General features: G+C 42.2%; 1 protein-coding gene across 6 annotated transcripts in view; it reads left to right on the top strand.

Annotated features, from left to right (window-relative positions):
• The window catches only part of ARHGEF3 (Rho guanine nucleotide exchange factor 3), a 313,805-nt gene that overhangs the window by 239,642 nt on the left and 47,088 nt on the right, over positions 1-27,075 (top strand). The window contains exon 1 of one of the 6 annotated variants that reach the window (XM_037132093.2): positions 6,446-6,686. The exons of 4 other annotated variants lie outside the window; for them this stretch is intronic. In XM_037132093.2, the coding sequence (XP_036987988.2) occupies positions 6,591-6,686 (96 nt within the window). In that variant the 5' untranslated portion in view covers positions 6,446-6,590. Of the gene's footprint in view, positions 1-6,445; positions 6,687-10,118; positions 10,200-27,075 lie in introns of those variants that run through there. One more of the 6 variants, XM_037132096.2, reaches the window with a different exon arrangement.

Consider the following 27,075-nt stretch of genomic DNA (forward strand, 5'->3'; position numbering starts at 1 on the left):
GAACACTTCAGCTGGTCTCTTGAGCACACACCAGCTGACTTCTACACCTAACAGATGAGTGAGGCATATGCTTGATGGGAGTCTGCGTCTGCTCAGTGACTTGTATAATTAAGGTTCTGTACACACCCATTCCCCCTCCCTTTCTACCCAAAGCCCTAGGTCTTTTTCAAGTAAGCATCTCTAGCCAACTACCCTCCTCCCATTCTGTACTGCTACAGCCAATTTTTTAAAAACTTAAATGCAGTTGCATCCCCTGGCTGTGAAGATAAGCATGTTTTTAATTGGAACTCTGGATACCAGATTGTAAATCAAGTTCCAGGAGCCAGAACAGATCTCCTGGTGGGTGGCTCAATTGATAGTTTACTTTAAATGTGGACTTACATATTTTTCATCCTATCCCTGATGCAGCCATACATATATAGCAGTCTCTCTAACACATAGTAGTTCTCGGTGCTGGATGAACAAATCAGCAGCTCCCATGGCCATTCTGGATTTTGATGCTACAGGCATTGAGCTAATTATCCCCAGGCACTTCTGACTTGAGAAACTGTGATCAAAGTATTTCTGGAGGAGGGGGCCAGGTTCATTACTGGGCTTGCTGATAATTCTAACCCAAATTTCTGGAGTCCACTGCTAAACATTACAATTCCATGGACCCGAAGTGGGGCCCGGAGATATGGATTTGATAAATTTCTCAATTGATTTCATTGCAGGTAGCTTCTGGAATTATTGTCCCTGAATTCCAAGAAGTCATGTTTCTATAAATGTGTGTTTTAAAATCCAAGTCAGATGGATAAACACTGCTATATTTCACTGTTATGCACACCTCCCCCACGTTTTAACTTCTCTGGAATTGGGATGTACAATTGATCATGTGCTGTAACTTAATTGGCAGCATTTTTTTCTTTCCTAGTGGCACATAAAATAATAGCACATATTATAGTCTTTGGCATCTTAGGTTTGATGAAATGTGGTACTTTATTGCTGAGTTTGTAGTTGATAGCACTTCACTATCCAAAGCTCGAATTTTAGATTCTAATTTCTCCTTGCAATTGTTAGTCTTAAAAAAAGAAAAGCTTATATAATGCATACATTAGCTGTAATGTAAGGGGAATAAATAATTTTGAAGTATAACAAGTTCGTTGAATTCTTGGTCAAAAAATATGAAATACTCTCAAACTAATGCAGACTATTCATAAAGTTCAAAGACCCTCTAGTAGTTTACAGGAAGTGTTTCTGGGGCTGGCTTAGGTTCTCTAAGCAAAACAAGCCTGTCAATAGTAATCAGCTAATCAGGATTCTTATTGAAAAATCTGGAGTAAAGACAGGTTTCTGATTGCACACACTGTGCAGCCAGAAATGGTGTATGTATCAAAAAAAATGATAAATTGAACACTTTGGGGGTTTTATTTCATCACTGAGATTGCATTTCTGCCCCCCAAAACAATTAAATATGGTGGTAAAAGTTGTATTGGAAAGACCAAGCTTTGAAACATTTCTTCTTTAGTAATGTCTCTCACTGAAACTTTCATTTTTAGTGGTTTTCTTGAGTGCATGTTTATATCTAAAGCAGTTTGACATACTTTTCTATCTCCCACACCATTTTACTCCCGTATTCTTCTTTATTCTCCTTTCCTTTTCATATTTTATGAAATCTGTCATTCAGTTAAGGGTCAAGTTTGGGCATCAGGGAAAGATTCTAGGTATGTCAATATTCTGGGGCTTCTTGGCACTCAACTATTTTTTTTCTTTGCTCCACCATGCTTAAGCTAACATTTTACCTCAATTAATGATCAAGGCCTAAAGTGAAAATATCCTTGAGGTCAAAACTAATAGTCTTCTGGCTTTGATGCCATGAAGAGAGAGCTCTACTCTGTCTTTAATGGTTTCTCAACAGTAGCATTATTGGCATTTTGGACCTGTTAATTCTTTGTTGTAGAGAGCTGTCCTGTGCATTATAGGATGTTTACCAGCAACCTGGGCCTCTCCCCATGAAATGCCACTAGCACCCTCCTCCAGTGACAAGGAAAAGCCTATCCAGACATTGCGAAATGTCACCTTGGGAATTAAAATTATCCCAGTTGAGAATCAACTGTACGCTGTAATGAACCAGAGCATAGAGAATGCACCTGCCTGTGGCATATCAGGGCAAAACAGATATTTGTTCTCTTTTTTTCCCCCCAACATAAAGTCTTGATTATTTTTGCATTATAGTTAATAATCCTCAGGATTAGCTCAGTCCTGGGAGAAAGGGAAAAATTCTGTCAAGTAACTGGTTTTTCAGACTTGTTTCAGAAAATGAAATCTTTAAGAAGAGAATGCAAGAATAATGCCTTCCAGCTTTAGAATACCTAGGGATCTATTTTCACAAATCAGTCCTGGAGCCAGTAGACATATCCCCAGGCAGAGGGAAGTATGATTTTTAGATATAATCAGTGTTTCATTTATGTCATTTTTACCTGTCTGGCAGTAAACCATAGTCCTGGTCTCTCAGAATTCACTGCCAGAACTTCTCCAGGCTTTTAAATCCCCTCTCCCATCAAAATTGAAGTTGCAAATAGGAGAGGGAGCTGGGTCATTAAATGGGAATGTCACCCAAATGGGAGAGGGGGAGGTGTTGGTACACATGTGTGTCCAACATGTATCTGCATGACCATTTCAGACCAGCAGTGACAGAAGAGATAGCTCCAGATGCCAAGGAAGCAGGCATGCATCTGAAGGCCTTCTCTGGAGAATCAGCTAGTGTTACATGAGCTCCTTCTGCAAATGCACACCTCCCTGCAGAGGTTGCAGTTCAATGGCCATGTTTTAAAGTCAACCATGTTCCTTGAGCAGCTTGTGTATTACACACCATCCTAGGATAGAGGTTCAGGAATGGATGGAGAAGAGGAGGGGGGAAATGTAACTAATCAGGCACTTGATCTGTAGTAAACATTCTTACCTATCTGATGAATGAATGAACAAATCAATGAATAAATGAGGCTTTAGTAAAAAAACGAACATCCCAGTATTAAATATAATGCTGACAGGACAAAGCATTGTCCCATTAGCTGAGAAGATTGTCACGACTTCTCTAACTTCTGAAGTTTTCATCACATGCTGGGTCTGTTCTGCTCACAGTCATGTGGTGAATTTGAGGAATTGATTGATGGTCTTCCAGCCATGCCTGGTTGTCTGCTCATTTAAAAAGAGCTAATAATCGGTGGTGGGCTTATGTGCGGAGACCCACCACTCCACCAGCAGCACAAGTGAGCCCTGCTCCACCCAGGCGAGAACACAGGCCCTGCTCTTGGCAACGGTCCTGGAAATGCAGAACAGACTTCTTTATTTCAGTCTCCAGGCTTCTGGCTAGCGGGGGAACACTTCCCGGCTGTGAAGCGTTTTATAGGATTATAATGCGTTGCGCCGAAGGCAAGTTCTGAAAGCCACTTTGTGCTGTTGTTTTGAGTGAAGCTGTTAGGGCAGTGTTGTTCCTAAATCCATAAACACACACACAGGCAGGATGGGGAATGTGGGCTCCTGGGGCCCGCTCAGCTGGGCAGCATTGCAGAATTGAGCCAGCTTCCCTCTACTGTGACATGAGCCTCAGGGATGTGCTTGAGAACCTTCTGTAGGACAACCTGCTTTCTGATGAAGTCTTTGGTTACAGACACCCCTGGATGGAATCCTAGGAAGATTGCCCAAACCCCAAATCTGGAAGCAGCACATAACATACTGGGAAGGTTCTGAAGTCAGGGTACAAGGTGGAAATTGCATGGGATCAAAAATACTCTTGAAAATTAAGGAAAGGACCACATACATGGTTTGTGCATACCCAAAATTGCCAGCTTCAATTTACAGGACTTACTGTACCAAAAAAAAAAAAAAATGAGTTTGTTAAACACCAAAATTCTATTTGTGGTAGAGACATCATGCTATGAGGACCTTGGAAGCATCAGACCTCCTGAGGAAACTCCAGATTCCCACCTTTCACACTCGTTTGGGGGTTAATGTTTGTCCTATTTTGTTTGCAGCACTATTTCAATTGTTAATGGTCATTAGCTGTAAATCAGTATCTCTTTCTTCTCTCTGCACCCCTCCCAGCGTGTATGGTAGAAAATATGTAACTTTGCACATATGTTGTATGGCTGTGCATACTGATTGATTTTTCTGGTTCCAAATCCCTTAAGGAGGGGCAAATAAAAATGTTTAAGAGATAGTGAACATGGAAGCATTCTCATCATCCAACATGACTATTCTTTGCTCTATGATAATTGTACTTAAACTTGAGGTTAAAGTACCCTCCCTTCCTCAGGGTTAGTTTATTACTACACTGGACTTATAGTGTGTCAGACTTCCTGCTTGGCCCTGAGGATCCTATAGTGAGTAGTCTGGTCCTAGGGCTCTTGTAGTTTCCTAGGGTCACTCTTTTCTTCAACAAGTGCTGGAAGTATACCTCCCAACTGGAGGACAAGGCTCAGCAAGCTCCAACAGGGATCAAAGCTCATCCCTGAAGGGCTACTGCTGGCAGAATCCTCTAGATGGGCTGGTGGGCTGGTGAGAGCCAGAAAAGCAAGGAGGGAATGAGAAGAAGCTGCAGGTGCTTCAGCTCATATTCTTGGCAACAAGGGGAGTCTTACGTGAGGCATCTCACTGCTTCCTGGCCCTGCTTTGGCTGCAAATGTAACTAGGGGCTGCTTTGGTTGAGTGCCCTTAGAGATGGGGTTCCCTTCACTCCCCCACCAAGCTTGGCCAGGCTTGTGGGGAGCATCTGGGTAAGCCATTGGTACAGCTCAGGCTAAAAGGACAATGTTGGATTCAGGAACACAGGTAGGAGAAATCAGTGGTCCCAAGGCATTTTTTTCCTGTCCCAATCCTCTTCTTCCACCACATCCTTATCACTACTTTATGGTCCATATTTGAGAGAAAAACTCAGGAGAGCTCTCTTCAATTTCAGTTGGAACCCACTCATTCAGAAGCCTACCTCCTTCACATTTGTGGCAGCAGTGAGGCTGGCAAAACTAGGCCAGATTCTCCCTGCTTCTGAAGGCAGTTTGTCTGCACTAGTTGGGTAGGGAAGTGGGTGAATTTAGTGCCAGGGTATTGGTTTGGTACCCAAGATGAAAGAGCTGTGTATCGTGACATTTCCAGTCCGGAAGGTAGAAATTGCCGCATTCTGGCTTCAGTTGGAAGCAGAGAACACTAAAACAGGGACTAGATATTTCCATTTCCACTACCTCTTGCACACGGAAGAAGTTGAAACAAAAGACATCATCTCCCCAAACCACCAGCCATTGTGGCCATGATTTTGATAAAAAAGGGGGAAAAAATTCAACAGTGTGGCCTGCAAAATAACTTTTGAGGTAATGATCATTTTAATATTTAAAAACTAATTTCTAATTTCCTAAGTAACACATGGATGTATTTTCTTGTAAAAAATTTTAAGGATATTGGCTATAAATGTAAAGTCTCCTTTGTCTGTTATCTTTAATCTGGCACTGATTGCCTCCCCTCAGCTTCAGGAGCTCCTAATACGATTTTGCTGTGGATCCTTCTGGTTGGTTTTCAATCGTATTTACCTACACGTCTGTCTCTATAGAAAAGATAAGGTATTCTCTTGTAGATGCATTTTTAACACAAATGGTATTATACTGGGCTTACTCTGTAATTATTTTTTAACCGAACCTCATACATTGGAGATCTTTCCACTTCAGACCCATATGCCCATCTTTTTTTTTTTTTTTTTGACTGCTGTTGAGTGCTGTTCCATAATGAGGAAAGTTCATTTAAATATTCCCTGTTGATGTATATTAGCCATTTCCAGTTGCAGTTTGCTTTTTACTGCCCAGATAGGGCTACATAAAATGACCGTGTAATTGCCCATTGGGCATTTGCAATGTGTTTTTTCCAGTAAGGTGAGGTGGAGCCGGGTCATTGATTGCTCTGAGTGGCAGGCAGCCTCTTATCAGCCTCTTCATATTTGAGGAAAGGGCTTGGCGGAACTCTTGGAAGTAGTGGAAATGCTTTGTGTCCCGATTGTGGAGGTAGTTACAAGTGTTTACATTTGTCAACACTCTAACTATACTCTTAAAATGGGCTCATTTTACTGTTTGTAGATTGTTCTAATGGCGTTCATTTAAAAATGTGTGTGAGGGGAGACTTGCTGGGAGTAAGGCACTGTGGGCTTTCACAATGCTGGCTTTTTCCCTCCGCCCCGCGGCTGTTTCCCTCCGCCCCGCTCTTTCCCCTGCCTCCTCTCTTCCACCCACGGAGTGTGGGAGTCCAGCGCTGCTGCCCTAGGGCCGGGAAGCTGGCGACCTCTCCGCTCAACCCTCAACCCCCTGAGGGGTTTCCGCGCCGCGGCACCTGGGCGCTCCCTAGACTCGTCTCCCGCCCCAGCCCCGCCCCTAGATGGGCGGGCCCGACGGTGGCTCCGCCCCCTTCTGTTGAAGCGCCCAGGCTGAGTACCTTCAGGCTAGAAATCGACTGTCAGTCTCCGAGTCGCCGCCACCGCCGCCCGCACCGTGGAGCTGGGGTCCCCTTTTGCCTGGGAGTTTTGTGGTCGAATCGGGTCAGCAGTGACATCCCAAAGAGCAGGCCCGGCAGCCGCCATGGTGGCCAAGGATTACCCCTTCTACCTCACAGGCAAGAGAGCGAACTGCAGCCTGGAGGTATCCCCCGCCAGCAGTCCGGCCAAGGACGCCGAGGTAGGGACCTCCCCCCCTGGACTTCGCCGGTCCGTCTGTCTTCTCTCCCTGTGTCACTGTTTCTCTTTCCACTTATCACTCTGTATGTTCCTCTCTCTCTCTCTCTCTCTCTCTCCTCTCATACACACACATACACCCTGTGACTCCGTCTCCATCTCTCACTCTGTCTCCCTTCCTACCCTCTTTTGTGGATCAGGGGTGAGCCACCTTTCTGTCCCTGCCCCTCTTCCTCTTAGCCAGAGAGCATGAGCCTCTTGCCCCTGCACTCCCCCCCCGCCCCGCCCGGCCCAGCTTTGCATCCTGCCAGGCTCTCAGACCGTCAATCTTCGGTCTTGACCCTGTAGAGCGATCTTCTACTGTATCAGCAGGCCCAGTCATCAGGAAAGAGCTACCCTTTAAGTGTTCCTTTCCTCTTTCCTGGGTTAGGGGATCGGGGGCTGGTTCTTAGGGACCCTTCAGGATACATCACCTGTTAGGCTTGACCTTGCAGCTAGCTGTTTGGCAACAAAGGGCATGGCACTTACGCTCATCACCTGTGGCCAATGGGGTCATTCAGCTAGGGGTCTGGGGGCGAATAATTTGAGTGCCTCCCACATGGATCCTGAAAATGAATTAAACTCCTGGGACAAGTGCAGAGCTGTCTTGGAACAGTCAAAATATTTCTTTTTCTGGGAACTTTCCTGTGCATTGAGGTGATGTGAGGGAGTCCTGCTGGCTTGTGTTTAGTGGGCTTTACCTCCTGTGTTATATATTGCTGGCAAAGAGCTCACTGGCCTTAAAAGGTTGGGTTCAACTGGGCGAGAAAGTGTCCCTGTATTTTTTTTAGGGTTTTAAGCAATATAATTGCTTTCACTAGACTGCAACTTTGCTGTGGCCAACCTACAATGGAACCCACCGAATCCAGCTCATGTGTGTGTCTGGGAAATCATTGTTGCTCATGTGTGTGTCTGGGAAATCATTGTTGCTCATGTGTGTGTCTGGGAAATGGCCACTCTCCTCAACTATGGCCTGGGGAAAGTATCTGGCCTTGTCACAGAATTCTTCAGGATTCTGCTCATCCGGCACCCTTGGGTCTGCTTAGCTGTGTGGGTTCACCGAATTATGTATATTTGGGAGGACGGCATCAAAGATTCATTGCCTCTTACAAGAACTGCTCTAAGCTGACAAGATTCCAGTCTCCAGTTGTAATCAGCTTTCTGTAAGCTGAGCACAAACTAACCCCTTACCCCCACTCCATATCCCAACTCAGCTGTATATCTTCACAAAGAGTTTTTGTTTCCAGCAGCTGTGAAAGTATTATGGCCCTAGTTGTGTTTGCAGTTTTGACAGGACAGCACCTGCAAGGATTCAGGTTGTTCAGGCTTGGAGTGGATATAAAGGTTTTTTTAATGGGAACTTCATAATTTAATGAATGTGGGAGCAGTGAAGCTAGTGTGAAACTCCTTTTGGAGGGAAGTAAAGCATAGCCCAGTTTAATTAATAAATTGAATTTGGTTAAAGAAAATAATAGTGAAAATAGCTCTGGGCTCTCACTAGTACCTTCTTGCTGTCACTTAGTCTGGTTTTTGAGTAGTTTGGTGAAAGACTTTAAGTAAAACACATCTGCTTAGTTATTTTGTATTCTTATACTACTTAGAATATAAATATATCTGTGTATCACAGGTGTGATGAAAGAAATATATCACCAAATGTTAAATATTAATTTTCTTCACGGTAGCTAGATCCAGATTATATAATGTAACATTTTCATTTTATGAAGATGTCCTGGAGTGGCAATAAGAATGGGGGAGGAACTATTTATTTTGAAACTAGTTGGTGAATTTTTTTCCGGTACCACCATTGAGGATGTTTTTGTGTTTAAATTCGAGTAGATGTATCTCTTATGCTGTATACTCCTTGAGGCAGAGGTGTCCAGTCCAGTATGTTTCCCAGCTTCATTGATTTGGCTTATCACTTCCTAACAATGACGATAGACCAAGTTGGAAAGGGAAACCTAAATGCGTTTAGGGGCTAGTTCTGGTTTCCATTATTAGTACACAAGACAGCTGACCCTTGTAGGACTCACTTCTCCATAGGCAGTTAACTAAAATATATTTTCTACTGGCAGATGTCATCAGTATTTTTGTTTAAAAACCAGCATACACTAGTTGGTTTTTTGAAAACATGATTATATACTTGTTTATAAAGTAGATATTGACTGTCAGTTCCTATGAAAGTAATTTTTTAAGATTAATCATTTTCTTTGCAGAAAGAATGTAGTTATAATAAAAAGAAAACCTGTCCAATCTAAATCCTTTTTGGCCTACAAAGGCAGTTACAGCAAAGTACCTATGCCTTTAAAAGGAACATTTAATGGCTGTTCCTTCTGCATTTGCTATCAGGACAGTGGGCACAGAGCTGTATGGGCAAGTGCCTTCTAGTGTTTGTTTTTGTTGTTGCAGTCAGAATGTTAGGGAAGGCCACTTAGGGAAAGGCCTTCTTCCCTAAGGGGTGGGTGTAATTGATGTGCTTTTTACACGATACTTTCGAGTAAAAATGTCCAACAATAAGCATTCTCTTAAAAGCATATCATTAACAAAATTTCTACTCAAGATTTAAATGCTTTGTAATTTTTAAATTTCAATGATAATTTCCAGTGCAAGAAAAGATATATTTAAAAAATACATATTTTAAATTTTTATTTTATTTAAAATATTGACTTTAAACAAAACTATTCTATACGGATTATGATATAAATATAATACTGCTTCTTAATCTAGTATATAGAGTTGGCTTACAAGTGTTCAGTTTTAATACCTGTAACCAGCTAGATCCTTCCAGCTCTAATCATTAACTGTGAAATCTAAGGAGCTTAGTGCATGGCCCTAGACTTTCACAGGGGAATGTGGTATCATGTGAGCATCACTAAGCTTATTTCTTCTGATTATTGATGCAGCTTTGCTCAATTGATCTCTGTTTTTTGTATTTATTGGGTGCTTTCTTCTTATGCCAGGAGGGACTGGTCCTTTTAGCATCTTAGATACTCTGGACACCTGATCAAGTAAAAGGAAAGCTGTTAATGCTCACAAATTACACCAGTTGTAAATTAAAATCACTGTTTCCCCATGGTAAGGTTTTCCCTTAAAGAAAGAAGGCTCAAATGAATAGACGTGTTGGCCAAGGATGCTAGAGCCTGGTGTAAGGTCTTAAGTGTTTAGGGTCCATTTCATTTTTAACGAAAATACAAAGAGGTATTTCTATTGTTTTCTTTCTGAGACTATATATGACAATTTGATAGACAACTTTTGTTTTTAAGATTCACTATCTAAGATATCAGTCAGGATTAAGCCAGATTTAATTAGTGGTATTTATAGTCATTGCCTTTGTCTCTTTGTCTTTTATATGTTCTGATTTTTGACTCAGCCAGTAGCCTTGTGTGGCCTTTGGAATGACATCTATCAAGAAATGATGGAGTTCTGGTCCTTCTCCAATACCACACCTAGTGTCTCACTTGAGACCCAACCACGTTGTAAGGTTAATATAAAGCACATATTATTCTCTCTATGAATAAAGACACTGAGGGGAGGTGACTTGCAGAAAGCCTCAAAGAAAACCAGCAGCTGAACTAAGATCTGGTGCCAGGTTTCCTGATGGATTTAGTCCAGTGTTTAATACCTGTGTACCTGGTGGCATCTGAGGGTATTTATCTCTGTGAAGAAAAAATGGAAGGAGGGATGTAAAACTTAACAGATATGTAAAATGCTCACAAATATTTTCTTTTAAATGTATAATCTTGAGTACTGTATGGAACTGAGAAGGTACCTTTAAGCTTTAGCTCTAAAGAGCAAAATGATTCTATTCCTCTGCCATAATTTATGCCCCAGTCCACACTTGTATTTGAAAATTGTATGCACCTGGGACTGTATGCACTGTATTCCTTGCATGCCATCTGGAGAGCTAAAAGGGTCAGCTGGTTTCCAGTAACTTACACATTTCTTGGAATCTGTATCAAATAGTGTTGAATTGACAGTATGTACAACCAACTGCATGGAAATAGTTCCAAGGAGTTATTGCACTTAGAATCATAGGGTTTCTTCAAACAACTAAACAAATAGATTCCATGAGTCATGTGACTTCATATCTTGCTGGGTGAAGAGCTACATGGAGTTACCTGGGTAAAGGCCATCCCTTGCTGATAGGATCTGGTTATGGTCATCCAGCCACTTATTCTGAGTCTTGTTTAGATGGAAAAATATCTTGGGGGCTTGGGCCTCCAGGATGCACAGGAACTAGGAATAGGTTTATTAGAGGAAAATATGCTCCTCTAATAAACGTATTACTTTATACATATACATTTGAGGTTGTTCAGGGCATCGACTTTGGAATAAGACTGCCTGAGTGCCAATGCCATCTCTACCACCTGCTAGTGGTGTGGACTTGGACAAGTTACTGTGCCTCTCTAAGCCCCTATTTCCTCCATGGAAAACTATGGATAAAATAGTTCTACCTCCTAGGACTATACTGGGAATCAATGAGACAATTCTTGTATAGCACTTAGCACAGCGCTTGACACATAGTAGTTGCCCAATAAATATCGTCAAGACCTCTGCATCTGAAAAAGATTCCTAAAACAATTTTAAGAAGCATGATCACCATCTTATTTTCTTGGTGCTGTTTTAAGCACAGCAGTGCATTAGGGGGCCTGCCTCACTGTAGGTTTTCTCATCATCCTCGCAACAATTCTCTGAGGTTGGTACTAATATAATGGCCCCCTTTTGTAGAAGAAACTTAGGTTCAGAGCTTGGTAAGTGGTCTTTACAGGATGGCTGAGCTAGTAAGTAGGTGGAAGAGCCAACACTCACACCCTAGTCTGACCCTGAAGTCTGTACTTTCCCAACCACATCACATTGCCTCTAAAGGACTAAATCACTGGTCTCCTTACCACATAACATATGAAGTATGAACCCTCCTGCTGGAGCAAACTGCCTCACGGTCAGAGGCCAGTTTTTCCTTAGTGATTGGGTGAGACTTCACCATTAGTCAATGCTTCTGGCTGGGACCCACAGGAGTGAGGTTTGCAAGCCTCTGTTGGGGAGGGTTTCAGTAGCTTCCTTTTTCTGTTTCTCAAGAGCAAGGAGCTGGTCCTCAGCAGAATTCTGTGTGCTCAGCTCTGTGGAGGTGACACAGTTAGTTCTGCAATTAGTCATTTTGCTTATCTACAGTAACCACCAGCCTTCCAAGTAAACCAATAACTGGAAGGCCCTGGGTGCCATCTGAGTTTTTGTAAATTGTGTCATTTTCTCAAGATACTCTGTGAGTGGCTATAAAATTCTGGACTAGTGCCACTGTTTTCATAAGAACTGAATGAAAAGAAATTATTATTGCTCGTATCCTAATTTCACAGAGCCCTGTGCACATGTAACTGTTATTAATGGTGTATGTGTACCTAAAAAAGCAAGTTCATTTGTGATATATGCATGCAGTTGCCTTCCATAATTTGTCAGTGCTACTAAGAGGTGCAGGTCACACACAAAATGAGGAAATTGCTGCAATTGCACTACCATTTATTCTTGTTGCATTGGCTAGTGCACCATCAGGAGTAAAGGGCAGTGGTTTCTGATACCTCCATTTTTTATGAATCAACACAAGCTATTAGCTTCGAAGAAACTGTCACAAATTAATCAAGAATGTCTTCTGATCTTTTGACTGACTAGAATAGGACTGGGTCTTTGTAAGTCTAGAAACACTTGTGACTTGACCTTCTATGTTTGGGCAACTGTGTCCTTTTGCAAGAAGGCGGCTCAATTATTACTAAAGGTCAGTTAATTGAAGCCGCACCAGAAACCTTATGGTAAATTCACCGGATGCTTTTTTCTTTCTGGCTCTTAAGATGAGGAGGAAAGGAGTAACAAAACAGGCTTTTTTTCCGGGGATTTATGAAATAAGCAAACAAAACTAGCCTCCAGGAAATGACCCAGGGTCATTGCGTTAGAGGACCTCAGAGTGGGAAAGGCCTGTTGAGAATATGGAGCCCAGTTTTCATCCTCTGCTGGATCCGTTCAGTCTTAAACACCTTCAGGGACAGAGAGCTCATTACCTCTAAGGCTGTACATTCTGTCTTTATTCAGTGTGGATCATGAGAAAATCCCTTGTTAGTTATATTTTTGCTTTCTGGCGCTGAATATTATATAGTAATGTTTTCTCATGGGTTATACTCTTAAATATTTGAAAACCATTGTCTCTCCCTTCCCAACAGCTCTGCATGCACACACAGTCTTTCTCCCTCCTTCTCTTTCTCCCACTCCTTCTCCCTCTTTCTCTTCCCCTAGGTGCTTGTCTTTTCCTGGCTAGATTCCTGATTCCTCTAACACAGGGGTGTCAAACTTGTTTTCACCGGGGGCCACGTCAGCCTTGTGGTTGCCTTTAACGGGCCAAATGTAATTTTAGGACTGTATAAATGTAACTATTCCTTAGCAGTTAAGCAAGAGCTTAGCACTGCTGCTGGGTAGAAACAAGGTGCCGGGCGGGATGAAACAAGGTGGAGGGCTGGATTCGGCCCATGGGCCTTGTGTTTGCCACCTGTGCTCCAACATTTCCAAATGGAACATAGTATCCAACCTCTTTTTCTTTCTTGCTTGTTTCTACTGGACATCCTCAGTGTGCCTGGAATTCTTGGGTATTGATCAGCCCAAAGACACTGTACGGTAGTGTATCAGTAATAAGGTTCCTTTTATGCTTAAAATGTTTCCTTACACAAGAGAAGTAGGCTAATACATTGAAAAGGATTTTTGAAATAGAGATAACAGACTAAAGATTAATATCTCAGTCACGTAAATAATTTATACAGATGTAAAAGAACACTCGAAGATGTCCCATGACAAATGTGCAGTTCACACACAGGAGCTACCAAAGTGGCATTATTTAAAATGTTCACTCTAAAAGCTATTATAGAAATGAAAAAGGCAAATAATAATAAGATGCTATTTCATGCTTAAATTATGTCATAAATACTTTAAAGAAATGATAAAACCCACTGCTGGGGGTGGTACAAGGAAATAACACACTTCTGTGTGGAATGAGGGAACTTGTCAGTGCATATTAAAAAACAAAAAAAAGGTTCAAATCTTTGGACAGTGTTCCATTTTTGGTGGGAGGGGGAGCTTTTTGTACAAAGTAGTTCACAGGGACATCATTTGCAGTGATGCTCACGTTTTATGTTTATTTTATAGGTTTCAAAAACACTTATTTTTTTTTGCCTTACCTGGGTATAATTATCCTCATTTTAAAGAGGAGGCTAAATAAATAAATAAATAAATAAAACTAAAGAGGAGACTACTAACAGTCAGAGAGGTTTAGTGGTTTTCCCAGGATCACACAGCTGGCAATGGCAGAGCTAAAGCTTGAAGTCCAGTTGTCTGATTCCAGTCCAGCATCCTTTCCTACTTATTTATACCAGCCAGAAAAGCCAGCCACCTCTCTGGCCTATAATGAAAGAATGGATCCATGTACCAAGGCCTCTGGCACAAGAGTCAGCGGCATCATTTTAGCCATCACACACTAGCAAACAGATCTACCCTAGTGTTTCTGGAAAAAATAAAGAGGAACAAAAGTTGAGCTAATTATATACACAGTGTAACCAATTTAAATATACATGTATGAACATGGGATGTAGAGAAGTGGGGGAGGGGATATTTCAATCAGAGCACACCCCCTTCCTTTCTGATTGTGCTAGGTTCTCATCCACAAAAATGCCACCCAGTGTTCAGACAATGGTCAGTGATTATCACATCTCCTTTGAACCTTATACTAGCTGAGGGAGCTGAGCAAGGCAAAGTCTGTCCCCTTTGCTGTCAGCTGAAGAAATAGAGATTCAGAGAGGTAGGAGGCAGGTCCAAAATGTTGGTCCCTCCTTGCCCAGCCTTAACTTCTCAGCATGCCCCAATGTTGGCTTAAGCCACTCATGTTTGTGATTGAGGTCAGTTTTAAACAGCACTGTTTTGGGAGTGTTCAAAGTGAACCCCATTAAAGATATCCAAAACATGAACACAGTGGCCTTGCCTTGGAGCTGGTGGACAGGTGGGCCCTTTCGCTGGTCTACACTCCAGCAGATCCAAGTGCAAGGTCTTCATATTTGATGTAAAATCCCTGTTAGAGTTAACAAAAAGCCCACAAAGAATGGATAAACCCACACTTCTATAACCTGTACATAACATCCCTTAAAATGATATCTTACTGAGCTCTGCAGATCTAATTTGCAGCAAAGGTGGTATTTAAATGATAAGGAAAAACAAAACATTTCCTTGAGGGTACTGTTTTCCTAGATATCACTAGCAGTTTGCAAACTGACTCAGTTAAATAAAACTGAGATCCTATGTTAGGACCTTGAAAAAATAAAGTGAAATGTTTAGCAAGTGCCACAAATTGTGGGAGAAGCCACAAAAGGGAAAAGGGAACAATGGCCAAGGGGACTAAGTGATAAGACATCCCTCTATGTGCTTTTTGGCCCTGACACAAGGCCAGTGCAAGCTCTCTGCTCAAGTGTGTTATTTTATATTGAAAAGTTAACATTTCATAATCCACACTTGACACAGGCAGGTCAAAAACAACCCCAAAACAGAGAGGATTATTAGAGCCCAGTGGTGAAGACTATTCTTATTTTTCATTTCACACTGGTGGGGAGGGAGTGTGGGTGGCTAATCAATATCCTGTTAGGTTTTGGCAGTTTGGTTCATTTTCACACACTGACAGCCATCCTCTTTGCTGGTTGGTGATTGCTTTGAGTGCTTCTGAGTGTAGTCTTGCAGGAGGGTCTGAAACTGCTGTAAAGAAGGAAATAGACTGAAGAAGAAAAAATTAATGCTAGCTTAAGTGTCAACCACAGACATGCAGTGAAGAGTCACGTCCTTCCACCTCAACTGTTTGATGGTGCCTTATGGGAGAGCTTTGAAGGAGGAAGCATCACTAAAGATACTCAGTTTTCTCATGTTCTCTCTGAATGCTTTATGCCCAGCCTTTAAGTCTAGGTGAGTGAGCTTTTGTTCTGTCTCAACATGGAATGAAGGGAGCTCACTTTGGAGGACTCTTAAATGCTCATCTGAGTTTCTTTTGCAGCAAATATTTCTAAGCTAATCCTTACATGAGTTTCCCTACTAGCTGGGGACAGGGCACAAGTAGGCTCAGCTTCTTGGAACTTCAGAGTCTTTGTTTCTGGAATGACTCAACTGGGTTAGATCATTATTTCCCAGAAGGTGGGTTGCACACCACTTGTGATAGCTCAGGTGATACCGGACAAGGTGATACAGAGATAAGACACAAAATAATTTTTAATTACTTTTCCAAGTTTCTACCAATCCTTTCTGATTATGTCAAGGAGAAACTCTCAGTTTGCAGCTAGTATATCTTTACTTATTTTTATTATATATGTATATATATATATATATATGCTTATTTTTTCTTTTACTTAAGATTCTATTTATTTATTTTTAGAGAAAGGGGAAGGGAGGGAGAAACAAAGGGGGAGAAACATCGAAGTGAGAGAGAAACAGGAATTGGTTGTCTCTCCTACACAACCAACCTTTCGCTTCTCTGAAGACACTCAACAAACTGAGCCACACTGGTCAGGACAACAGGTGTATCGTTAACAATTCTCTATCTCTTGCTAATTTTCCTTTTTAACAAAGTGCAGGCTCCAGGCTCTGAAGCTGCAAACAGGCAGGAATACCTAAAAATAAGTTAACAATAGGGTTTATTTTTAAAAGTTAGTTTCTATTTATGGCAAGAGATAGTGATTTTCCATTTAAGGCAGTGATATTGTTTATTTTTATAAGTTTACTTAAGTAAAATATGAGTAATCTAAGAAAACATTAAGTATATAATAGCTCAGGTGTTATGTACATTTTGCCAAAAATTGTCATGATGGTACCAACAGTTTAGAAACAGTGCCTTAGGAGTGTTCTCGAGATCATTCTAGACTAAGAACTCTGCATCAATAAGTTCCTGAGTTTGGGCACAGCTTCTTAGAGACTAAAGTTGAAATTTGGACTTTGATTATATATATGACTAAGATTCACATGTTAGAGATTTTTTGTTTTTTAAAATTTTAATTTTTTTAGAGAGGGGGGAAGGGAAGGAGAAAGAGAAGAAGAAAAACATCAATGTGAGAGAGAAACATCAATCAGTTGCCTCTCGTATGCACCCAGAGTAGGGACAGAACCTGCAACCCAGGCACGTGCCCTGACTGGGAATCGAACCACGGACCTTTTGTTTTGCTGGACAACAACCCAACCAACTGAGCCACACCAGTAAGGCTAAAGATTTTTAAATAGATAAAAACTGACCATAAAGTGTTATAAAAGTTATTCTGGACTAAATGTTGGTCAATTAAAAAAATAAAACTGGATTTCTGTTTCAAGCTTCGAAGTTAGTTCCAAAGTTCCAGCTGAAATCATTTAACTGCCTTCTTTCTTCTGCCCTTTACCCTTAGGGAAGGATTGAGCAAGACTGCATTTCAATTTGGGGCAGACATAGAGTGTAGTGGTTAGGAACTCAGTTCTGAGGGTCAGACTGAGCTGCGTTTGAATACCGGTTTGGCCACTTGTGAGCCAAAACACCCTGGACCAGTGACTTGTCCTCTAAGCCTCAGTTTTTTCATCTGCAAAATAAGAACTTCTAAGGGACTCCTAGAGATGAAATGGGCATGCAGAGGGCTCCCACTGACCGAGTGTCCCGAAGCTCACTAGGAGCAGCAGCACCTATTTTGCATGTGTATCAGTTGCATGGAAGCCGTGGATGATCATCTCTATCAGGTTGTCTGCTGGAAGGGCACTCTTTCCTTTTAGGAAACACCCACCCAGTTTCCCAGGGATTTGAATTGGCACTGGGTGTTATTTTTTAAAAAACAAAAGCTATTCCAAGCACACTGGTACACTTCGTAGTCATTCCTGCCAGATCGAATGAAAAATGTCTAGTGAGGTTTTCTACTGTTCCCATCATGACTTTCACACAGGGGTTGGGGTTTGGGCTCTGGGTAGAGAGGCACTTTGGTCACAGAAAACGAGGAACATGTCATCCATCCTCAAGGCCTCTACTTAGGACACAGACGCAGGGATGGTGAGCAAGGTTAGGTTGCTTTGGGAGTTCTTCATGCCCTATTCATCAGCAGGGCACTTTAATTATAAATAGATTGTTAGAAATATGGGGAAACACCACAGCATGATGGATATGAGTTGGTGAGGAGTTAAACAACTAAAAATGACCCCTAAAGCTTTTGATTATCAGTAAGTATTTGCTGAGACCAGACTCTAGCCAGCACTTTTTCCCCTGGATTTAAAAAAGAACAGAAAGGCATGCAAGAAATTTCTACTTGGTCTACTTGACCAAGTCATTCACAACCATACCATACAGGCAGTGATTGCCAATCAGCAGAAAGGGACGTAGGGAAGCAAGCAGCCTCACTGGGGAGTTTGGGTGCAGGGAACTGGTCATCCAATGAGCCCTTGATGCTGGGTGGTAACACACCATTCCCCAGGCGTGCACTTAATGGAGAGTATTGACTGCCGTGTGCACTTGAGCCGGCCACCTCTGCACCATGCTGGCCACTTTAAGATGCTGGAGGAGGAGACAAGAGGGGCTACAGATTCCAAGAGTGATAGGGCTTGAATGTTGAAAGAGCAGCTTCTACTTTTTCACTCCCTGCCTCAGTCTGCATTGCCCTTCTGCCTCTAGTCTACAGGGTTCCTCCCTGGCTTAGGAAATGAGCAGCATTGTGGCTAAGAGCTGAGGCCTTGCTGAGTAAGCAGCCTTGTACTCAGTCCTGGCTCTGTCATTCACACTATTGGCTGTATGACCTTAGACAAGGTTCTTAACCCTTCTGAGCCTCAGTTGCCTGCTTTGTAAAATGGGTATATTGATAATACTAAGTTAAGAGAAGTCAAGGAAACCAGGCACAGGAGGCACTTTGGGACAGCCTGGCATGAAGTCATCCTCAGTATTATTGCTGCTATTTTTTTATGTTATAAAAGGAAGTTGTATATCCTGAGAAGACAATGTGGAGGTGGTGGGGAGGGCTTTCAACTCAGGTATATTGAATTTGAATTTCAGCTCTGCCAGTTGATTACTGAGTATGACTTGGGCAAGTCTCTTCACTTCTATGAACACCTGCTTCTTCTATAAAATGGGTGATGGGGCTTGCTATATGAAGTAGAGGAGTGAGTGTGTGTGTGTGTGTGTGTGTGTGTGTGTGTGTGTGTGTGTGTGTTCCCACTTATGTGTGCACATGCCAGCACCTGGTACAGGGTAACTGCATGGCTTTTGGTGCCTCCTCCTTCACACTCAGGGGACCCTACTGTCTATATAGCACTTCCTTCTCTACTTGTCAGGCAGGGTCAGAATAGTCCCACCTGGGTCAGGTGTGGGCTGACTTCTCTGTTTCTAGAAAATTGCTTGAACCTGTGAGTAGGTAGCATGTAATTTGTTCAATACCAGTTCAAGAGGCTTTGCAGGCTCCTGGCACCCCACTTCACAGCCTGCTTTGTAAATTCAGGAACAGCCCAGAGCCTGACTTCTAAATGGTGGAGCTGAAGGAGGAAGTGCCTGCCAAGGAAATGAGCCTTCCCCTCCATTCCTGGGGGCCCTTGAGGAATCTTTTCCAGGGAAATCGTTGCCAGGTTAGACCCCCTGTAGTCTGCTAAAGGACCCCACCCATCTATGGATGGTCTGTGTTGGAAAACTCATGGGAACTTTGCCCCTTTCTGCCATCAGAGTACTTAACCTCAAGAATAAATAACATTTTTCTTTTACCACAAAACTGTCTTTGTTTCTTCTGGAAACTTTTATTGGCACCCCTTAGCACTGACTCTCCAATGGCTAAACCAACATTTTTTACAAAAAACGAAACAGTCAAATCACAGGTTTGTATTTGCTTCTTTTCTTTTAAGTCAATTGCCATTGTCTATTCATTTTCCCTCTTGTGTCTTTGTAATTGAAATGAACTGCAAGTGATGAGGGGACCAGAGCTGGGTCTCTGAGGCTTCTGGCTCCTTTGTTTGCATTTGCGTGTGATACATTCTTTTTCAAATTCACAGGCTTCTGAATTTTAATAGACTGTGATAATGATACATCTGGCTGCATATTAATTGCTGAGAGTTAGAAATGACGCATAATCACTGTGTTTCAGGGCTGCGAATGTACGGCACTGAGAGCCAGTGTTACAAGCCTTTGGAAAAATCCATTGTTAGTGGGCATTTTCTAACTCCCATGATTACTAACGTGCTACAGAATGAAAACTGTCTCACATAAAGTCAGTGTTGTGTTCTGTGCGTGTTCAGTTTCCTGAACATCATGCTTTGTACCTTGTTTTTCTACATACCCCCGCTCAGTGGGTGGTAAGATACCAGCTGAAAGCTGAAAACAGGAAACTTAAAATTTTTTATTTTATTCCCAATTCAATCAATCCCTGTGGCTATGTGGCTGGTAGCTTTTTCCATTTTGAATAATCAGGTTCAGTGAGAGCAGACTGTTCTGAAACACCCAAATGCGGTGTTATATGTTCTCAGGGCAGGCATGTGCTCTGGGAACGCACGTGGCCCAGTGATCTGAAGGGACAGAGAGACAGCTGAGCGTTACCAAGCAGTACGGCCAATGTATTTTATGTTTCATCTCTGCAAGGCTTGTCTGCTCAAAGTTATTCTCAAAAATAGGGGGCAACATGAGATGGGAGTCCATGTTTTCCTACTATAGGCCAAGTATCTTTGGTCAGATGTCCCTCTAGGTCTTACCCAGTGGCTTAATGTGGGATCCCTGGTCACAGCCAAGTTCTCATTCAGGTGGCAGACTTGGCTGTCAGCTTTGCTTAGCTGGAAACAGTCAAGTCTGTCCTCCCTTTGGGACATTAAGATTTAGGCATCCTTTTTCATCTCTGTACTTTCCCCCACTCTTCTGGGAAGTTAAGATAATGCTGAGCTTCAAGAGATGACAGGTGGGTGGAAACGAACAGGTCAGTGAACCCGTGTAGTCCTTTCTGGAAGCCAAAGGTAACATGCTACTTGGGGAGAAATGCCATCCTGAACATCTGACATGGGTTGAATGCCTGTCATTGAGTTAGTCAGTGTCAATGAGTTCCTATCATTGCCTAATTTCAGATAGTAATGGGCTCTGGCCAGATTGGAGACCAGTTTTTCTGGCCCATAATTCAGCAATACAGGTTGTAATAGGAGGAGTTGGAAGCAGACCTCAAGACCCACCTACCTGGGTTCCCTTCCCCCACTCAAGTTCTTATATGGGGATTTCAAGGCTGAAATTTTCCTCTCCTAGGGACATAGCCATGGATCCTGCCAAACCCCTCCCACTTTTGCTTTATTTAGCCAGAGCTTGACCAAACAGATGGTAAAGATGCAGGAAGAAAGGGGAGGTAGGAACGCGAAATCAAAATACTTGTCTCATAGTCATTGAGTGGTCAGAACATGTCTGTGGTGAGATTGTGGCAGGTGACATGGAGCTCCAGCTTTGTCCCTCAGAGGCCCCGGGAAAAATTCAGTGCAGAATGAACAAGGGCAGGAGAGAAGGCTTGGGGGACTTCTAGGGCAGGTTCGTACCAAACACATTACAGACATGATCTTATGTCATGTTCCCAACAACACTGTGAGGGAGTAAAGACTTCACAGGGAGACTAAAGCCCAAGGAGGTGACATTGTTGGCCCAGAGTCATAGGGTATTGAGACCATAGGGTACTGTACTCAGAAAGGTTGCCTCATATAGTATCCTTAGGTCCTTTGCAATAAGTCAACATTCTTTGAGCCAGAGTGATAAGAACTTTGTCACTTGTTACAGATACTTTGGCTTATTCCTATGCACTGGGAAGCCTCAGCAAATGTCCTTATAGTATACTTGGTGTCTGTGCACAACAGTTCCAAACCCTGAGCATTGGTGGGGTCCCCAGTCCTCCCTTTCCCCTCTCATCCAGCCTAAGGGGAAGCCCAGGAAGCCCTTTTACTGAGATAAACAAGTACAGAATTTGTATCCCACCTAAGGGTTTCTAAGAAGTCAGTAGAAAATGACTGACAGTGAAACGCCAGAGCCACAGAGGCCTTCCTCTGGACCCTGTGGCTTTGATGAGGCCACTGCTGCTACCCAGGTACCTTGTTGGCATCCTCCAACCAGGGATGTGCAGCTCTGGCCCCATTTTCTAGACCTGGCATAGTTGTGGCGTAGTGAGCATGTCACTTCTGTGGCATTCTTGCAAAAAATGCATAACCTCAATCTAATCATGAGAACATAACTTTTGGGCTTAAGGCTGACCTTCACGTACAAAGACCGCAGCAGCACGACTCTGCCAGCAGCCCTCACAGGTTTCAGGTTAGACTCTTGAAGTGTGTCAGCTCTGATCATCTGGCCCTGCTGCCTCGACAGCATAAGAGGTTTGCTTGACTTCCAGAGGCAGATGTGGAGCCAGGAACCGCAGGGAGAGCTAAATATTTGGCTTCCTCTTTCTCTAAAGGTCTGTGGTGCCATGTCTGGGCATGACCCAAGTGAGTTTCAGGCAGTGGGGCTGGCGTTTGCTAAAAGGAACTTATTGGGGTGTGGGCGTGCATTTCTCCTTCTGCCCAAGGTTAAGTAATAGTAACATCCTATATAAGAGAACTTGAATGTGGTTTTCTACTAAACTCCAATATTTTAGGGCTATTTATTAGATGCGTTTAATCTTGGGCCAATTTAACCAGTAGCAGACTAATAAAATAACAAATTTGGGCTTGCTGCCAGGACAAATGTTGACTTACCCTTATAATGTTGACTGAAACGAATAACTTTGAAAGTAATTGAGGAGTGAAACCTTAGCCAAAAATACAGTGTCTGAAACAGTGGTTCTGTTTTATTTTACTGGCACTGCTGAGAGATTATGCTCCGTAAGCTGGGCTGCTGCTGCTTCTTCAGCCCTGAGAGTCCTGCATTTTATTGAATTATTTCCCAAGGTTCCTTTCCTTTTTCAGCCCATAAACCACCATTCAGCAAAAATGAATTTCCCCGCAGCAGACAAGTAGGACAGGTTACTTTTGCAACGTAGAGGGGGAAAAAGTCAATTGTAATTAGAAGAATAAAGATGATAACTTGCTTGAGGTCTTCCCTCAGAAAGAAAATGGTATGCCCTCTCAGAGTTTGTAGTAACATTAATTGCTTCTCCAGGGTATGTACTTGATGAAGTCCATCTAGCTTGTTCCACACCCCACCCTTCCTTCATTTTGTCTTTCAGTTTATACAAACATTAGAGAACTATAGTAGTTTGGCATGTTTTGTACCTGAAGGAAGCTGGGAAGGCCTGGGGGGAAAGATGCCAGGATGACCATAGAAATTGTCATAAAGTATGATTTCTTTCAATCCTCACTTTTTATTTGTATTGTATGAGAAGCTGTGTTTGTGGCCGGGGTTGAGCAGGCTTTCAGAAACTAACACTGGCATTGTCTGAGTTCAGTTAAATGTCCCCCTGATGCCTCTCCCTTAACCAAGACTCTCTTAAAAACAACCACCACACAGACTATTCTTGGCCAGATGCTGTAGATGCTGACTGAATGACTCAGGCAAAGACAGACTTGCTGTACAGGGAATAAATATAACCTCTTCAACCTTAATGTATTCAGTGGTATGGCCCTGAGAGTTGATGGTTTGATTTCTGGTTTTGCCCAGACCATCTTGTAATGTCTGCATCATATGCTTTTTAGCATTTGCATGGTATGTGTCGAGGGTCAGGGGGCAGCTAGAGAAGTTGTCAGATCTTCAACATAGCAATCTAGCACCCTGTCTGCAGCATGGCTGTAGGACTGAACTAATTCAGAGTATTCTGTGGTTTTATTTTTCCATGATTTCCTTAATCCCTATTAGCAAAAAACTAACATTCCCCCCCACCCGCTACCACACGCCCCCCCCCCCAAAAAAAGCCTACCCTATGTTTTTTTCTTTTAAAGAAGAAAATTGCGATGTTTTCCTTAATAGCATCTGATATGGAGAGCTTGGGCCATTTTATCAAAGAGGAAATCAGATCTTCTTTGGATGCTGGTGTAAGGCAACCTGACCCCTGGAGAAAATAAACAGAAGGGTGTGACCTCAATCTTTGAGAGTAGCCAAGACAAAGGTATCAGGACTCCCTCTGGAGCTGTTCCTGGTGGTTTATCAATGTCCCCAAAGTCTGTAGTCCCTTTGTTGAAATCACTGATAAGCATGTCTAAGGGAAAATTATAGTTCTGAGTTTGAAGATCTTTTGCTCACATTGTGGGTTATAATTCAATAATTCTGAAATGTATTTGGCCTAATCAATGAAGCCAGGTTTCCGCTGGAATTTGGGCCTCATTATTTGCCTTTCAGTTTCTGGTAACAGACGACACCAGGTCAGTTAGCTCTACGCCAGAGAAAAGAGAACAGAAAAAAAACCTTTTTAATGGAAATTCTGGAGTTAGAAATCATTATATCATTGTTTTCTTTTTCTATTTTCAGAAATTAAAGAGTCACTTTCAGGCTTCAAAGAGGCTCCCCTTCCTATTTCTGCAGCCACACTTCTCTTGCTCAAACTGCCTCATTGCTGCCTCCACGTCCTGCAGCCACCTGCGGAGGCCCCGCCCACTGACCACCCGCCCCACTCCTTACCCGCTCCAGCCAACACTGACGCTCTTGGGCACTGGATTGACCTTCTGGTTGTCCCTGTTGAGCTGGCAGACGTTCCTCTTAGGGTGACACCTGTACATGTCAAGGAAGCCACTTTGCTGACGCTGGGTAAACACTCGCAGAATTGGATTTAAAAGGGTGCACATAAGTCACAAAGTATCTCTTCCAATGCATGTATTAACTACAAAGGGAATGCAGTAATCCCCCCTTATCCATGGTTTTGCTTTCTGTGATTTCAGTTACCTGCTGTCCACCACAATCCCATTATTAAATGGAAAATTCCAGAAATAAACAGTTCATAAGTTTTAAATTGCACACTGCTCTGAGTAGCGTAATAAAATCTTGTGCTGTCCTGCTCCATCCCGCCCGGGATATGAATCATCCCTTTGTGCAACAAATCGACGCTGTATACACTCCCTGCCCATCGGTCAGTTAGTAGCTTCTCAGTTATCAGATCAACTGTCTCGGTATTACAGAGCTTGTGTTCAAGTCACCCTTATTTTATTCAATAATGGCCTCAAAGCACTAAAGTAGTGGTGCTGGCAATTTGGACATGCCAAAGAGAAACCATAAAGTGCTTCCTTTAAGTGAAAAGTTGAAAGTCCTGTACTTAAGGAAAGAAGAAAATTGTATGCTGAGGTTGCTAAGCTGTATGGTAAGAATGAATCTTCTGTGAAATTGTAAAGAAGGAAAAATAAATTTGTGCTAGTTTTGCTGTTGCAACTCAGACTGCAAAACTTATGGCTACAGTGCATGATAAGTGTTTAGTTAAGATGGTAAATGCATAGAACTCTATCATAGGCTTTATGTATAGGAAAAAACACTATATATATATGTATATGTATATGTATATGTATATGTATATGTATATGTATGTGTACATATATATTGTTCAGTACAGTCCAACATTTCAGGCTTCCACTGGGAGTCTTGGAATATATCCCTGCAGATAAGGGGAAAGTACTGTACTAGTAACTTCACCATCAAGAAATCCAACAGATACCACTTATATTAGTTTTTTAGCTGCTGTAACAAAGTACCACAAGCTGAGAGGCTTAGAATAACAAAATTTTATTTGTCACTTCTATGGAGACTAGAAGTACAAATTAAGGTTTCAGCATGGCCTTAATCTCTGAAGCCTGTAGAACAATCCTTTCTAGCCTCTTCCTACCTCCTGGTGTTGGCTGTTAATCTTTGGTGTTTGTGTGTTTGTGTGTGTGTGTGTGTGTGTGTGTGTGTGTGTGTGTGTGTGTGTGTGTGTGTTTTATTTAATCAGTCCAGTTGTCTCTGTCATCACATGGCATTCCGTGCGTGTCTGTCTAAATTTTCCTTTGTATAAGGACACTAGTAATTGGATTTAAGTCCCACCGTAATCTAGTATAACCCCATCCTAACTTGACTACATCTGCAAAGATCCTATTTCTACACAAGGTCACCTTCACAAATTTGGGGGTAGAGCTTCAACATATCCTTTTGTGGGGATACGGTTCAATGTATAACACCACCTTATCCGACAGGTCAAAGTTTATATGAGCAGTAATAAGATACAATGACCTAATGGACTCCTAATATAATGCACCAAGAAGGGCACATCACTTCTGTATTCTTGCCAACAGTTCATTATCTGAATCTAATCAGAGAAAACATCAAACAAATCAAAATTGAGAGACATTCTACAAAAAACAGACCAGTACTCTTCAGAAGTATTGATGTCATGGAAGACAAACTGATCCTGAAACAAAAGGGACATGAGTGGGAAAACTGGTGAAATCCTTTAATAGTTCAGTTAATAATGTTGTAGCAATGCTAATGCCTTAGTTTTGATCAGGTTGCCATGGTTATACATAAGTGCTAACATTAAGGGAAGTGGGGTAAAGAGTGCATTCTGGAACACTCTGTACTATTTTTCAGCACTTCTGTAAATCTAAAATTATTTGAAAATCAATTTTTTAGAAAAGAGGATGCATACATCGAGTGATTAGACAAATTTACCTGTTCTTAAAAGCAAAGGGGAGGGGCAGGAGAAATAATGTAATAAGAACATACTAACTTTTAGTCCTATTTTAGACTGTTCATTGAGAGCTTGCTTTTCACAAAGCACTGTGCTATGTGTTCATCTTATCTTTTGGGCAGAATAGTTTAGCAGGATGTAAGGTCCAGTATATGATCCGTATGTTGCCTCTGCCACCCGAGATATGTGACTTGGATAAGGGCTTGTGCTCACTGAACCTCAGCTTACTCATCTACAAAATGAGGATAATGGTGTGGGCTCTCTCATAGGATGTTCTGATGATGCCATGAGCAAACCCAGGAAAGCTCTTAGCCCAGTGCCTAATACAGATGATAAGTTCCCAATAAATGATAGCTCTGATCCACAGAATCCTCACTACTGCATTGAGAGGATTATTGCCCCATTTTTTAGTTGAAGAAACTGTGGGCAATTAATTTGCCCAAGATCACTCACCTTAGTTGAGTGTGAGAGTCAGACTAAAAGAGATTGATTGATTGATTGATCGATTGATAGATAGATGAATATATGTATCATTAAGCATGAGGGAGAATCTGTAGGAATTCTTTTGAGGGGCAAGATACAAAGCAAGCTGTCAAGTGCCCCCAAAAGGGAGAAGTGGGGCCATTTGAAGTAGAGCTTATGGTTTGGAAGGAGGCAGAGGCAGGAGTAACTGGCCAGTGAGTCAGTGACAGGCCTGGAAAAGGTGGGAAGGCCTTGGCAATAGAAGGTGTCAAAGGAAGTGAGAACACGAGA

The sequence above is a fragment of the Artibeus jamaicensis genome, unplaced genomic scaffold, assembly GCF_021234435.1.
Source record: "Artibeus jamaicensis isolate MK-2021 breed Jamaican fruit bat unplaced genomic scaffold, CSHL_Jam_final contig_519, whole genome shotgun sequence".
NCBI classification, from domain to species: Eukaryota; Metazoa; Chordata; class Mammalia; order Chiroptera; family Phyllostomidae; genus Artibeus; species Artibeus jamaicensis.